A 15892-nucleotide genomic window follows, 5' to 3' on the forward strand; every position below is an offset into this window, starting at 1 on the left:
TCCCTGGTTTGCACTTCACAAACATTTATGGAGAACTGCTCTGTGCCAGGCTCTGTGCTGGCCACTGGGGACACAGAGATGAACAGGACACATTGTCCACTCATCCCTGCTCCTCCCTGCCCTCCCCTCTCCCTCTTGGAGCCCAGTCCAAGAACCCTGCACTGAGGGGGCCACGAAGGACAGAACCAACCACAGAGGGAAAGGCATGGCCTGGGAGCTGGGAGTCAGAAGATGGGTCCTTGTCCGCCAAGGCTGAGGGACCTTGGGCACTCCCCAGTCTGTTTCCCCACTGTAGCCTAAGAGAGTTGGACATGATGACCCCTTTGGTCCTCACCCACTCTGACAGGTGGTAAATACACCCCACCCCAAAAGGGCTTTAAAATCTCCCCAAAGTCCAGCCCCAAGGCCATCTCAGCCTGATGTCCCACTGAGGCAGTCGGGGAGGAGATGCCCGCCTGGCGCAGACTGGTACTGCCCTGCTGACAAACTGGCACAATTTCACAAGAAACAGGGGGGCCTGGATCTAAAGGCGGGTTGTTTGAAGGGGGTGTGGGGTGCTAGGGGAAAGGCAGCACCAGCTCCCACAGGCCCTATTCATGTCTCTCTCCTGAGATGGTGAGAGCAGGATCATTAAAGCCGGGCTTTGTCCAAATCCCTTACCAAGCCAATATCTCACCTTTGAACCCCTGCAGCCAACAGAGCAGGGCTTGATGCCCCTTTGGAAGGAAAACACCAGTGAACGGAGCCCTGGCCGAGTGCTATAGGCTGGCATGGCGCAGGGTGGGAAAGATTGGAGGAGTAAAGAAATAGAACAGAAGACAAGCAACCAAGCTGTAATCCAGCCAGATGCTGACCTTGATCTTGGGCTCTGTACAAAATGGATACAGATTTGGGGTGGGAGTGACAGCGGGACACAGCAGGTCCTGAGAAGCCAGATAGTGAGGGTGAGAGCAAGACCCTGGAGCCAGACTGCCATGTTCCTACTCTGGCTCCACAGGGCACTGGGGGTGTGATTTGGGCTGCAATATTAGCTGTCTGTGCCTCAGTGTCCTCAACTGTAAAATGGGGATAATAATGGTATCTACCTCTTAGTGGTATTGTGAGGATCAAATGAGGTAGTTTTTATAAATCCTGGCCAGGAGTTTTTGCTGTCTGTGTATTAACTATGAGCTACACTGTGAAAGCAACTCCCCTTCCTTAAAAACACATTTTTTGTTTCCAGGCACCAATGCTCATTTGAATATATTTGCTGGCATATTTGATATCTCCAATGACCATCTCCAGATTTCTACATTGGAATCCAACTTACAAGAATCCACCTGACCCACTATACTGCTGGAAACTTCCCTGCATGGCTAGCCTGGGATGCTGCGGGTCACAAGCCCCTCCCTAGAAGTTCTCCTGAGTATCTAACTGCAGTCCCTCACATTGTAACTTCTTCCACACTGCTGCTTTGTAGTCTCTTTTAACCTTGCACATCAAGAAGTCCTTCTGAGTATCCCTGCAATGAAGGATGAAGCAATCTACTACCCACTCCTGCACTGTTCTGCTCAGAACCAGCACCCTCCCTCACTCCCACTCCCAGCCATGCCAAGAACGCTGCACTTCTTCCCCATGAGCCCAAGGTCAGCCCGAGGAGAGGGGCACAAGCACAGGGCCTCTTCCCCCCATCCAGTCCTTCTCTGCTTGGGTTGGGATCCACACAAGCCTGACCCATTGCTGTAGTCAGACACCTTCCTAATAGCTTTACTCCCCAAGCTTCATCTTGTGCCCTGACTACCTTCAAGTGTCCTGGGTTCTTGCCTGGGCACTCTCACTACGTAGGCTCAGACCCTCTCTGTGAAATGGGACACCAACACCTACCCTGCCCACTCCCATTCTTCCTGTTTATTATTATTGAGGCCTTTGAATCCAGCATTGAATGTAGAGGATTTACTGCTCCCACGGTTCCCAAGAAGAGGTCAGGGCCTCAGGTGCAGGATCTTGGAATTCCCAGCCACCTTGGGGTGGACCCAACCACACTGTGGGCAAGTGGAAGACACTGGGGCTGGGGACCTTTGGGCTGCCTTTGGAGGCGAAATGACTGGTTATATAATCGAAATTCAAATCGCATGCCAATGAGTACATGGCAGTGAGAGCCGTCACTTTGGGGAATGGGGTCTGTTGCCCTGGCAGAGGGGAGAACCACATGGGATCAAAAGCCACTCACCCCCAGCTAGGCTGCAGGGTTGGGGTGGAGACAGAGAGGGGTGCAGGGGATAGAGATGAAGTATGTGTTGTTGGTGGGGGACTGAATCCAAGGGACTCATGCTTAATGACCTCCACCCCCACCGCCCCGTCCATCCTGAATTTCAAGTTCATAATTAGGAAACACACTTTGGCTGAAGGGAGTCCGGGAGAGATGCAGATTGAGGGAGAACTGAACACATCCAGCAACCAAGGAACACACCAGTCTCTGAAAGAGTTGCAAGCAGCAGATCCCACCTTCAACACTGCTGGGAAAGCTGGGGAGGAGAGTCCCCAAGTCTTTCAGCCCTGTCTAAAGAGGAACAGGCCTCAGCCCAGGCCTTGACCTCAACCTGGACCTCAGGGAATTTCTTTTCCGAGCTCAAGGAAACTGTTGACCTGACAGTGTTCAACCCTTCAACTTAGGAGCAGGGAGGCCTGCTGGGGTGCTGCTGCAGGGCGGGCAGCCAGGCTCAGAGGTAAGAGAATGACCCTAATGGGGGATGGGGCTGGGAGGCCCCTGCTGGCCCCTCCCCAGACTCAGCAGCTGGCAGATGAAAGAACCCAAGCAGAGCAGCCCAGCGCTGAGTAATGCCCCTGGCACCCCGCGCTTTGACCCACCCACAGCCGGTCGGAGAGTGCAGAGGGGAGGGCAGCCGCGCCGGCAGAGCCGGGGGTCCCAGGCCTGGTGTCTATAACTTCCCCAGGACCCAGGAGGGCGGCGGAACCATGCCTGGCAACCCGTCCGGCAGTCCGACCCGGCAGGGGGCGAGTGTGGCGCGGGGAGGGGGTGTCCGGACGCCTTGGGGGAGGACGTCCCGCTACGGGAACCCCCTCCCCCACTCCCTCTCCCTCCAGCTGTGCCGGGCCTCGCCAACGGAAAACGAAAACTCGGGCAGAGGAAACGGCGGCAGGCGCCCCGCCTGACAAACCCGGACAAAAGCCGCGGGCCTCCCGCCCCCGCTGCCCAGCCGCTGGGGGCCTGGCACCGCCACCCTGGTCTGTGCCCCCTGCCCTGGCAGCCCCGTGCCCGTCCCGGTCCCTTGCCTACCTTCCTCCTTCCCGCCCCTCTATCCCGGACAGCTCTGGCTCGAGCCCCCTCCCGGGCCTGCCACCAGCTGAAGCTCCCCGCACCGGTGCCCGCGGTGCCCGCTCCCACCGTGCGCCCCAGGCTGTGCAGGGCGAGCGGGGTCGCAGCGACCCCGGCCTGGCCGCCCGCTCCCCAGCAGCTACCGGCCCCGCCCACTTCCCTGGCCCAGCGCCCTCACCTGTGGGGGCCGGGGCTCCGGGCGGGGCGGGATCCCGACCAGGCAGAAGGCGACTCCATTCATCGGGTGGCAGCGGCGGCTCTGTGGCCAGGGCACTGCTGGGGGCGCCGGCAGGGACCCGGGAGGGGCGGGGCCGGGGGCGGGGCCCAGCGCGTTGTGGCTCCCCCCCGGGGTCCGCCCCCTCGCTCCTCCCCCTTCCCACCACCCACCCCGCGCTCCCTTCGGGGTGAGCCGGTGGCCTCGCTCAAGGGCCACAGACCGGCAACTGGGCTGAGGCAGGCACGAGGGCTGCCTGAGAGTTGAACGTCAGAGCCCAGCCTGGGGAAAGAGGCGGTCTCCAGGAGACGCCTTCCCGGCCTCCAAGGGACCGGCCCAGATAGAGGGCCATCCAGGCCCAGGAAAGAGGACAAGGGCACCGAACCCAGAACTAGCACAGGGACAGGGAGGGAGGGAGAGGGAAGCAAAGAGAAACAGCCAGCCAGAGATGGTCAGAAACAGAGATCCAGAGACCCAGAAAGAATGAGAAAGGGAGAGACAAGATAGAGACAGCGCAGAGAGAGGCAGAAAAGGTGAGAAACAAAGATGAGGAGACCCAGGATCAGAAAGAGGGGGAGACAGAAAAAGGCTTAGAGGCCTTCTTCCCTTTAGAGACCCCTAGACATTGAGACAGGAGGGCAGATTTAGTGCAGGGGGCGGGGAGACGGGATACCCCTCAGTGTAGGGTAAGCCCCTCCCAGCCAGAGTCTCAGCCCAGGATCCCAGAGAGGCAGGGGAGTCGAGGATAGAAGAGAGGCTGGCAGGTGCCCCAGCCCTTCTGACCCCCACCCAGCCTGTCCCAGGGCTCAGGCCATGGGGCCAGCCCACAGTCCTGCTCTGCAGTGAACAGCAGTGACAGCAGAGGCTCCCAGTCACCAGCACCCCACAGCCACCCTTCCTGGCTTCACTCTGACCTCAGCCTAAAGAGATGCTCTGGTCCTCAGCCAGCTTCTTTCCTTGTCCCCCAGAAGGACCCCCTCCAGCCCAACCCCTGACAGTCCAGGGAGGGACAGTCCTTCTGTCTGTCTGTCTTTCTTTCTTTTTTTTTTTTTTTTTTTGAGGCAGGGTCTCACTCTGTCACCCAGGCTGGCATACAGTGGCAAGATCTAGGCTCACTGAAACCTCCGCCCCCCCCAGGTTCAAACGATCCTCCTGCCTCAGCCTCCCCAAGTAGCTGGGACTACAGGCCCATGCCACACCGCCAGCTAACTTTTGTATTTTGGTAGAGATAGGGTTTCACCAGGATGGCCAGGCTGGTCTCGAACTCCTGACCTCCAGTGATATCCGCCTGCCTCAGCCTCCCAAAGTGCTGGGATTATAGGCGTGAGCCACCACACCTGGCCTTGTCCTTCATTTCTAGAAAATAGCTAGAAAATTATTTCTACTATCTAACTCCCATTCTTCCTGCTTCTTACTTCCTACAGCTTATGCTTACCTCTTTCCCATGCCTTTTGCAGTTGAAGTGGCTTCCATATTCCTTTCCCCAGATTATGTAGAAAAGAAGGCAGAGGATAAAATAGGACTTGGAGAGAGGAGGCAGTGAAAGCGGGAAGGCCAGCTCTGCCTGCTGGAGTTACCACCTTCCTTGGACAAGGAGATCCCTGAGAGCCAAGCAGCCCCAACCCCCACCCTTTTACCCTTGATCAGGGTTGGGAACTCAGGTCTTAGAGGGGTTGGGGTGCCCCAGACAACAATTAGGCCATCCCTACTCCTGTGAACCTGAGGAATGAGATTCTGACTGGATTTTAGATCATATGCTTCATTTAATGTATTTTAAATCCCCTGGTGGTCAAGAGAAAGGGATTCTGTTTCATAATAATGGAGGGGCTGTTAAATGATTCCTCTCCCTTCCTCATCCCTTTTCATCAAGCTCATGTGCAGCCAGAATTAGCCTCCACTTCTGGAAAGTCCTTCCTGCTGTCTAACTGTAATCTGTCATACTCCCTGGATTTTCTTGCTTAACTTTCAACCAGGTCCTTGTTGCTGCCTCTTTCTGTCCTGTAGCTCCAGTGGTCCAACACTTGTTGCCACCTTGGCTCAGAGGTCCTTTCCTCCCAGGATAAAGGGTTCTCTCTGTGAGGGGGAAGGGTTGGCATCTGAAATCAGACTGAACTGAGGCCATGGGGGAGGAGGGAGGGTGGTGGCCCTGGGGTGCCCCTGGCTCACTTTTTCCAGAACCTGATGCCCTCAGACCCTGCAGGAGGGGGTGAGAGGAAATGAGCTCACACTGACCGGCAGGCCAGGCGAATTCCTCCCTCCACAATGCACTGCAGAGCCTCCCCCACCGGCTCCCACTTCCCAGAAAGTGCGGCTCTCTCCCCACCCTGCCGCCCTTCCCACCTCTTCCTGTACCTTGACCTGCACCCCCACCCTGTCCCAGCCCACCCCATCCATCTTCTCTAGCCGCTCTTCCTCCTCACCTTCCTCTCCATTCCGGCTCCCTTTCCTCTCTCCACACTCCGGGTCTCACTTCATGCATCCTGCCATCCGCCCCAGCACCCACCGTATTCCTGTACCCTCTTTTTTGGGGTTTGGAGCCATTGAGCCCAACATGGGGAGAGTCTCCCTCATTGAGGACCCTTCTCATACTCCCCCTCTTTCCAAATTCCTTCCCCAGCCCAATCACCATCCTTCATTCACAAAGGTCTACTATGTGAGGGGGTAGAGGAGACGAGGGGGTGGGGTAGTTGACCCTGGGAATACAGAGGTGAGGCCTAGATCCTTCCCTTGAGGGGCCTGGGTCTTCTCCAATTGTGACTCTAAAGAACTGCCAGCACAGGAGCACATTCAACATTCGGCTGGAGAAGCAGAGGAGGCTTCCCCAGGAGGTGCCTTGAGCTTCTTGGGCTTCATGGATGGGGCAGGGGAGGGTGGGAGTAGGGAAAAAGGCACTCCAGGGAGAGGGATGCTTAGGGTGAACCAGGGAGGCAGGAGAGAGCAGGCTCCGGCATCGGCATTGTGGCTGGGGCCAAGTGGAGGGTGCCTGTGGGCAGGAAGCATGGAGGGATGAGGAAGGAAACACAGGCAGGGGTGTGATGGTGGAGGAGCTGCCCAGAGGTGCTTCCAGGCTAGCCTGGTTTGGGGCAGGGAGCTGAAGCATCGATTTTGCCATGGCCACCATGGCACGTAAGGGGAACAGGAATGGAGGGCGGCAGGCAAGGGGATTCTGGGAGAAATATACCAAGGCAAGGGGCAGGAGCCACAAACAACAGAGGCTCTGGGACTTGGTGAGCAGGAGGAAGGAAATGGAAGAGTCCAGGGCAAGGCCAAGGCTTGGAATACCAGGTTGTCTAGGGTGTTCACAGAGAGAGGGGACAAGCCAGGCACAAAGTCTTTTGTATGTGTGATCCCAGTTAAGCCTCATGAAGGCCTGTGAAACAGATCTCAATCCTCATTCTATGGATAAGGAAAATGAGGCCCAGAGAACTCAAGTATCTTACCCAAGGCCACACAGGATTTGAACCCAGGCATTTGGGCTCCAGGATCCACACACTTAACCATCAGGCTGTGAGGCTGGTGGAATTGTGACAGGCTGCTTAAACCCTGGGTCCTATCTTCTGGAAGAGAGGCTTGAGTTAGAGACTCTGGTAGTCCCTGAGACCAGGGGTGTGGTTCAGATTCTCCAGGGAGAGTGAGGAGTGGGAGGAACCCTGGCCTAGGAGTAGGCAGAGAAGGAGGAGGTAACAAGGACTGGGAGGAAGCAGGCAACCAGAGAAGGCAGCACTGTGTGGGGTAGAGACAGCAGCCTCGGGGGCCAGTGGGTGTGGGGGTCAGACTATGCAGGGAGGAGGAGCCCCAGGGAGGAGGGAGTGGAATCTGCCCACTGAGCATTAACAGGAAGGGACAGGCGGGCGGCACAGGTGGGTGTGGACAAGGCAGGTGTCTGTTTGGGTGGGGAAGACGTCAGCAGGCTGTTGGGTTGAGGAGCAGGTGCTAAGGAGAGAGAGCCGGAGGGGACACAAGGAAGGCATGATGAGCGGACTGGAGGAAAAAGTATCTGGAGGCCGGGGCTCCAGAGGAGGAACCTGGGTTTATGATGTCCTCAAAAGAGCACCGAATCAAGAGTCTGAAGACCTTGGTTCAAGTTCGTGCTGCACCCTCCCCGCCCCCGGGGAGGCTTTTGTATGACTTTTGAGAACAAGTACATTCTCAGAACCTCAGTTTCACCCTCTGTAAGATGAAAACAATAAGGCCTTCTCGGTCTGCCTCTGATTTGAGGCTCACATTTGACAAAGAATCTGAAAAACTCGGTGAGCTGAAAAGGAAAAACTATAATGTATGAAAGGTGGGTTATGGGGCACGGGCACCTACACCTGGCCCCAGTTCAGGCCCTTCCACCAAAGGGGAAAGAGCATCCCCTGGTGGAGAAGGACGGCAGGGCAGGGCTAGAGGGGACAGCAGTTCTTGCACTTTCATGGCTTCAACCCCCAGGTCCTCTACTTGTCCCCTACAGGCAACATCCCCACCCCAGTTTGTATCTCCAAAGGGAGAGGGGCCACATTTAATCAAGTCAAAAGATATTTATTGGCCAGGCGCAGTGGCTCACATCTGTAATCCCAGCACTTTGGCAGGCCGAGGAGGGCAGATCACTTGAGGTCAAGAGTTCAAGACCAGCCTGGCCAACATGGTGAAATCCCATCTCTACTAAAAATACAAAAACTTAGTTGGGTATGGTGGTGTGTGCCTGTAATCCCAGCTACTCAGGAGGCTGAGGCAGGAGAATCGCTTGAACTGGGGAGATGGAGGTTACAGTGAGCTGAGATCATGCCACTGCACTCCAGCCTGGGTGATAGAGCGAGACTCTGTTTCAAAAAAAACAAAAAGCAAAAACAAAAAATTAGCTGGGCATGGTGGCACGTGCCTGTAGTCTCAGCTACTTGGGAGGCTGAAGCAGGAGAATCACTTGAACCCTGGAGGCAGAGGCTGCAGTGAGCCGGGATTGTGCCGCTGCACTCCAGCCTGGGTGACAGAGCAGGATATCCTCTCAAAAAAAAAAAAAAAAAAAAAAAAAAATTATTGAGCACCTAGTCCATGCAAACTGCTGTGTTGGGTGGTGGGGAGGGAACCGTCCCTATATTCCACGGAGGGCAACAAACACAGCAAAGGGTGCCTGGTATGGTGCTGAGATGGTGGTGCAAGCACAATGTTGAGCAAAACAAGAAGGAGCCTCCACTGACTAGGGGAGGAAGAAGGGATCTTGGGAGGCAGGCAGGGTTTGTCCTAGACCTCAAAGCCCTTACTAGCAAATGTCAGAGAAAGGAGGGAGAGGGTGGGGCGCAGGCACTGGCCACAGCCCCAGACATCCCATAGAATGAACCTCATTGAGCATCTTTAATGATGGTGGGTAGTGCAATGGTCCACTCAAGATGATGCCAGTTCCCACTCATCCCTGGTGTCAGGTCCCCCGGGAATCCTGTGAGAAGAATCCCACCTGAACACCCCTCGGGGAGGGAGGCTGAAGACTCGTGGCCAGGCTGGGGCCAAAGAGCTCTGGTAATCTGCCAAGCAGCTGGGGCCTACGCAGGAAACCTCTGGACAGCTGGCTACGGTGGGAGCAAGAGGCTGCGGTTTCTCTGGGCTGGCAGCAGGGTAAGCAATCCACGCCCAGCGAGGCCCCATGTCAGGGCAGGAGGTGGCTGACAGAAAAATCTACCCCTGCCACTCTGAACTGGCCATCTTTAGGGAAACCAGGTTTGGGAAATGCAGCCCAGAAGGCTCTTCACTCTGTAACACCCCATCAGGGAAGGCCAGTGGCATGGACCATGTGTATAAGTGAGTGTGCGCAAGGCTCAAAGATGCCTTACAAAAACCATGCTGTTGCTCAGCAGGGGCTTGCAAACACCAAGACAGAGAGGAAAGGAATTAAAAGACGTTGAGCACCCACTATGTGCCAAGCTCTTTATAAACATTATTTCATGTAGTCCCCATGACCACACTAAGGTGGGGATTATCAGCCCCGCTATGTAAATGAGGAAACAGGCCCAGAGAGGCTAAGTAGCTTTTCCAAGATCCCCCAGCTGGGATTCAGGATTCCAGCCGAAGTCTGATGTTGCTCTTTCTATCAAATGATCCCTCTGGGAAGGGTCAGGCCAGGGAGTTCATTCCAGCTCAGGATGCTAAATTCTGCGGTTCTACGTAGGGCTTTTCAATTCTTCCTGCTTCTGCTCCAGGCTCCCAGGCCCTGCCTAGCCCCACCTGGTCCCTACACATCACTGCACATGGGACCCACCCTCCTCCCTATCTCCATTTTGCCCTTCTGGAAGGGAGGAAGGAAAGGAGCAAAGAGGAAAGAAGGGGAACATAGAGGAAGGGAAGAGAGAGGAAGCGAAGGGGAAGGGATTAGAGAGGAGGCTCCCACCTCCCCGTCGAAGCTCTGGAAATCCCCCCGCAGCTGCTCCCCTCTCCTCTGTCTGGCCCTGAGCCAGCCCTGGGCGGGAGTGTTGGGAGTCAGATGAGGAGAAAAGAGGGGCGGGACTGACCACAGTGAGGCAAGCCCCTCAGTCCTGGCACTCACCCCACCCAGCAGTTCCAGCCCCCGTGAGAGATTCCAGGCATGCTCCCCTTTAAGGAAGCCCTCCATGCCAAAATCCACACATACCAAACAGACACATCGGCGGCTCACACACTATAAAAGGATTCTTTGCTTTACAAGAGGGCTCAGCACATGGGAAACTTAAAATAGGAGCTTCCCCTGGTGCAATGAAAGAAGCTCTGATTTCAGACGCACTCCACACACACCATGCTTCCGGCGCATCCAGAAAGCTGGGCGTTAACCACATCAGCCTAGGCACCTCGGAGAGTGTGCCGATCATCAAAGTCCATGTCTGTGGGCAGAGACCTCACAGTCCAGGGGACACGCCGAGCTGCTGTGCTTGGCAGAGGTGTCCTAGGACTAGAAAGGACCAAGAAGCCACCACTCGGCATAGCTGGCAGATTTCACAGCAGCCCAGAGAGGATGAATGTCTAAGGCTTCCCAGTGATTCTGTAATGGAGCCAAGGGCAGAAGCCCAATGTCCTTACTCCCCTTGATGCTTCTCCTCCCAGGGGAGGCGACAGGGGAGCAGGCTCTGGTCTGTCCTCTGGGAAAGGGGAAGTGGCTGATTCCCAGAACAGTTCCAGAGGGCTGATGAAGGCCAGTGATGGGCAGATGGGCTATTTGGAGGAACAACTCAGGCTGAGCTGCAGGCCTGGTGAGATGCATTTAGGATTCTCTAGACAGGAAGTAGTAGTGGCCCCTAGCCCTGCCCCTCCTATTTAAAAAAATCCAGGTGAAATTCACATAACGTAAAATTAGCCATTTTACAGTGAGCAATTCAGTGGCATTTACTACTCTTCCCTCCCTCCCCGCCCTACCACTATTTTTGTGTTCAGTCAGTAATGACAATAGCAGCCAGGCCTGGTGCTCTGGGGAGCTGCCATTGGCCATTTAAATTAATGCCCAAGATGCCAAACAGGCCTGGAAACTGGACCAGCCACAGCCCCGCCCCAGACTCACGCCCAGCCCAGGGAGGATGCCCAGAGCACTTTATGCCTCCCACTGCCCCTCTCCAGCCCCCCAAAACTTAGGGTCACCCCTTCCGCAGACTCTATCTCCCCCTGACTCCTCACTCTCCACTCTTCCTCACCCCTCTCCTCACCACCATCACAGGCCACCCATGGGTCCTCTGCCAGAGTGACAGGGGGCCTGTGCTCAGCCTGGAGGGGAGGGTGTCAGAGCCAGGGCCCCCAGCCACTGCTTTAAGCAGAACAGCCCCAAAAAGCCTGGGCCAGGAAAAGAGGGGAGTTAGGGCGCTGAGCACTGAAAGGCATACCCCAGACAGAAAACCCACCCCACCTCTCCACACCCAACCCGAGACCTCACCCCAAGTGGGGGTTGGGAAGGGAGTAAGGCAACCCCTGGAGCAGCCCCCTCACTCTGCCCCCCATCAGGCTGCTGGCCTGTCTTAGATCAGGGGGCTGCAAATCAGGATAGAGCCCCTTGCTCACCAAAGGGGACTGGCCCGGCTTGTCTGGGATTTGCTGAGCTCCGTGAGGGAATGAGAACTCTGACCAGAGCGGGTCTTCATCCCCGCCCGCTGAGCCCAGCCCACACTCAGTGTAGTCTGATGGAGCCTGTGTGAAAGGAAGGCATCACCCACCTCCTAAAACCTGGCTGGGGCTGCAACTCTGCCTTTGGGGTGCATTTGGAGAAAACCTCCTAGCCCACCCCATCTTTTCACTGACATGAAATGGTGGCAGCAGCTGCTGCAGCTGCTGTGACTGGGAAAGGGGGGGAGCTGGGATGGAAGAAACCCCTTGATGTGTAGGGGGAGGGGAGCAGTGTATCTTGAGGTCCCACCAGGAAGGACTGGGGGTCAACGAACCAGTAGTCATATGGCACAGAGCCCACCCACTTCTTCGTTCTGCAGAGCCTGTAGCCTTCTTGGGCTTGGGTTCAGGGAGCAGGGGCTGTACCCTTACCAAGTGGGGATGGGGGTTTCTTAGCGTGGGTGATCTCTTTCTGGAAAGGGGTGGGGAGAGAGGTGTCCTCTGCACACGCCTCCCTGGGTGTCAGTGATAGGGGAGTACTAGTGTGTGTGTGTGTGTGTGTGTGTGTGTGTGAGCTCTGTGTCACATCAGTCCCATCCCTCCCCCAGAGCCCCCGCCCCGACCGGAGCTCCATTGCCCCAACCCCTCCCTCGGTGGCGGCCCCTGGCGCTCGACGAGCCCACCTTGCTGGGTCACAACGTCCGCAGCCCTCCCTCCGCTCTCGGCAGCGCACCCACGCCCAGCGCCCGCTCACCTGCTCCATGCTGGGCCCTGCTATGCCGTCCTCGCCGCGCCGGCCCCGGGGGGCGCAGGCGGAGGCGGCCCCTCCATGCGCCCTGTCCGGGCAGCTGCACCCGGCGACCGCCAAGAGCAAGGAGCGCCTGGTGTCAGCGCCCGAGCCCCCTCCCGGCCCCGCCCCGCCGGCCCCGCCCCTCAGCCCGCCCCCTCCCCTCCTCACCCCGCCCGGCCGGTGGCAGCACCGCGCACCGGCAAGCACACGCGCTCACACGCAACTGCACAATCGCACGCACGCACACACTCGAACACACACACAACGCGCACCCGACCCGCGCACATCCCGGGCTCGCCCGCTCCTGCACCCCCTGTTCTGCCAGTCCTGGGGGCGCTGCTAGGGGAGAGGAGACCCTTGCAAGGGAAGCCCCTTTCCTCATTCCTGAGGCTCATCCGAGTCAGAAGGACCCCACCTCATGCTACAGGGGCCAGAGAGGGGCTTGCCCGCGGTCTCACCGCACCTTGGCAACAGAGCTGATCCCATGGCCCAGACCAGGCTGACGACCGGGCTGACGACCCGCTGCAGGGGGTGACTGACAGCAGAGGCCGGAGACACCCAGAGCACTGGGATGCAGGCAGACTGTGCCATCCCCGCCTCGAGATCGCTGTGGGAACAGGGAGCTGTTGCCCACACCCAGCCTACAGCTGAAGGTGTTCTGAGGCCCTTGGCTGAGTGTGGGAAAAAGAGATGGGGATTCCTGTTGCCCACCCAGTGAGCCGTGTTCCTGGCACTTGCCAAGCAGGAGGAGGGGGCTGATCTGTTGATCCACTCCCAGAGAAGGGGGATCTGAACCCCCAGATACTACTCAAGAACCTAATGTGTGGGCAGTGGGGCCACCCGCTCTGGTGAAGACCAAGGAGATGGCAAAAAGACACCTTCGCCCTCTGACACCCTCCATCGGGGTGGCTCCTGACCACCCACTGCCCTCTGTTCTGCCTCTGACAAGGCAGGGCAAACTGAGGGGGGCATCACATAAATGGCCACGTGAGAGGTGGGCACGCTGCCCTGGGCAGGGATATGCAGTCCCCAGTGGACAGGGGTGGAAATTAACCTGCCCTGAGGTGGGCACGTTGCCCCGGGCAGGGGTACGCAGTCCCAGTGGACAGGGGTGGGAATTAGCCTGCCCTGAGGTGGGCACGTTGCCCCGGGCAGGGGTACGCAGTCCCAGTGGACAGGGGTGGGAATTAACCTGCCCTGAGGTGGGCACATTGCCCCGGGCAGGGGTACGCAGTCCCAGTGGACAGGGGTGGGAATTAACCTGCCCTGAGGTGGGCACGTTGCCCCGGGCAGGGGTACGCAGTCCCAGTGGACAGGGGTGGGAATTAACCTGTCCTGAGGTGGGCAGTGGGGTGGAGGCATTTGGTGTACAGGGACTGGCTGCCCACACCCCCTGGGCCAATGCCCAGGCTGGCATGAAGGTGGCTTCACCACTTCTCACTGAGCCCTGGCCTCTTTGTTAGGCACCAGAGGATGAGGGAGAGGGGGCGGGAAGCTGAGATGGGGAGAGTTAAGATCCTCAGTGGCTCAGACAAAGGGGGCTTTATAGGCTGGGTGTGGGGGGCATGTTGGGGGCAGGGAGACAGGAATGTGGGCCAGGGAGGCCCTGAGCTCTGGGCAACCCATTTTGGGGTTGAAGTTGGACTCCCCCAGCCTCCCATGCTTTGGCCCTGCAAGGTATTTGCTGCTTTGCTCCTGGGACTACAGCCAGGAGTACCCGGAGCCTTCATCCCTGGCCGCCCCTGATGGGGATCTGGTGGGCACTGCCCACACACTCCCAGTTTTCCCCGACCAGCTGGCTGCTGCCTCTTTTGGCTTCCCCACCAATGCCCTCTCAGCGGCCTTGTGGCTCCTGTCTGCTACTCAAGGACCCTGCTGGCTGCCTGGGGAGGAAGGGACAGACTTGGATGGGGTCACAAGACTTTGAGGTCAATGGGGCCCTTTGTCCGTTCAGACGGAGCCTGTCTTGAGCTAAAGAGACCGGAGACAGAGAAGAGTGTCAGCCAGCAAGCCTGCCCCGCGCCCTGGGCCGCGCTCTCCCAGGCTGTGGTGCAGCATAGCCCTGGCTGTGGAAGCCAGGCTCCATTCTCTCCAGTTGGTTTCCCTCAGGTTCTCTTTCAGTGCTGAGGAAGTGAAAACAAGGAGAAGGTGGTGGCGGTGGCGGTGGCAGCCACCCATGCTGGGCCTCTGAAACAGCTGTTGCTTGGCCAGGTCTAGGGTCTGGTGTTGGGCTTTGCGAGCTCAGGGACTGTCTGTCCTCAGAGATGCTAATCTGGCCCTCAGGAGTAAACTCCTACTAGCCAAAGTTATGGTGGCTAGATTGCTAAATCCAGTGCTATCTTATCAATACGTCCTGAACACTGCCGGAAGCTTCACAAGTAGAGCCCCTGAATAGGGACAGGATAGTACCACCCACAGTCTCTGTGCCAGTCTACAGGGTCTACAAGGGCAGCCCCCCAGTCCTCCCTCCTCCCTGGCAGACTAGATCCCCTAGTGCTTCTCTTCTTCTACACCCCACAGGGACCAAAACCTTCAGCAACAATGTTGCCTCAGAGGTACAGCAGTGTGGAGAGGGGCAGGGCGCATTTGATGTGAGACCAGGCTGGAGTGCAGTGGTGCAATCAACACTCACAGCTGCCTCAACCTCCCAGGCTCAAAGAATCGTCCCACCTCAGCCTCCCGAATAGCAGGGACTACAAGTGCATCCCACCATGCCTGGCTAATTTTTCATTTTTTTAGAGATGGGGTCTCAGTGTGTAGCCCAGACTTCCATGGATATTTATTTATTCTGTTTGATAAAATTAAAATAAGATACTTATCTCTTGATGAATGTCTTGGCCAAAAACAATCTTTTAGGGGTTAAAAAAAAAATGTTCCGGGCGGGCCAGCATCAAATTTTCCAACCATCTCTTCCAGAGGCTTCAAGAGGGAGGCAGACCAGGATTCACCTCCCAGATCTGCCATTTAATATTCGTGTAGTCTTGGGCAAGTGTTCTGACCTCTCCGCGCTGCAGCTCCCTCATCTGTGAACCAGACACGCTAACAGCACCTCCTCACATTGCTGTTGAAAGATGACATGAGAATGTGAGTCTAAAATGCTTAGTCTACTGGTGGGCACAGAAGTGATCAATAAAAATTAAGCACTGGCCAGGTGCGGTGGCTCACGCCTGTAATTCCAGCACCTTGGGAGGCCAAGGCGAGCAGATGACCTGAGGCCAGGAGTTCAAGACCATCCTGGCCAACAAGGTAAAACCCCATTTCCACCAAAATTATAAAAAATTAGCCAGGCATGGTGGCACATGCCTATGATCCCAGCTACTAGGGAGGCTGAGGCAAGAGAAGTTCTTTAACCTGGGAGGTGGAGGTTGCAGTGAGCCAAGATTGTGCCACTGCAGTCCAGTCTGGGTGACAGAGCGAGACTCCATCTCAAAAAAAAAAAAAAAAAGGTTCCTTCTACAAAGGATTGAATTAATTCATTTTATGTTGATTATTATTAGCTTTAGCTCAGCAGATGACGATTTCTGACCTTGTCCCCAAATTCTAG

The 15892-nt window shown here is 56.8% G+C and overlaps 1 protein-coding gene across 4 annotated transcripts in view; it reads right to left on the reverse strand.

Annotated features, from left to right (window-relative positions):
- Window positions 1–12414, reverse strand: part of ARHGAP23 (Rho GTPase activating protein 23) — a 93700-nt gene extending 81286 nt beyond the window's left edge. For 3 of the 4 annotated variants that reach the window (XM_008012934.3, XM_008012931.3, XM_008012936.3), the window contains exon 1: window positions 3495–3610. In XM_008012934.3, coding sequence (XP_008011125.3) covers window positions 3495–3557 — 63 coding nt within the window. In that variant the 5' untranslated portion in view covers window positions 3558–3610. Of the gene's footprint in view, window positions 1–3494; window positions 3611–12312 lie in introns of those variants that run through there. The other variant, XM_008012932.3, reaches the window with a different exon arrangement.
- Between the last annotated feature and the right edge of the window lie 3478 nt (window positions 12415–15892).

The sequence above is a fragment of the Chlorocebus sabaeus genome, chromosome 16 (genome assembly GCF_047675955.1).
Source record: "Chlorocebus sabaeus isolate Y175 chromosome 16, mChlSab1.0.hap1, whole genome shotgun sequence".
NCBI lineage: Eukaryota > Metazoa > Chordata > Mammalia > Primates > Cercopithecidae > Chlorocebus > Chlorocebus sabaeus.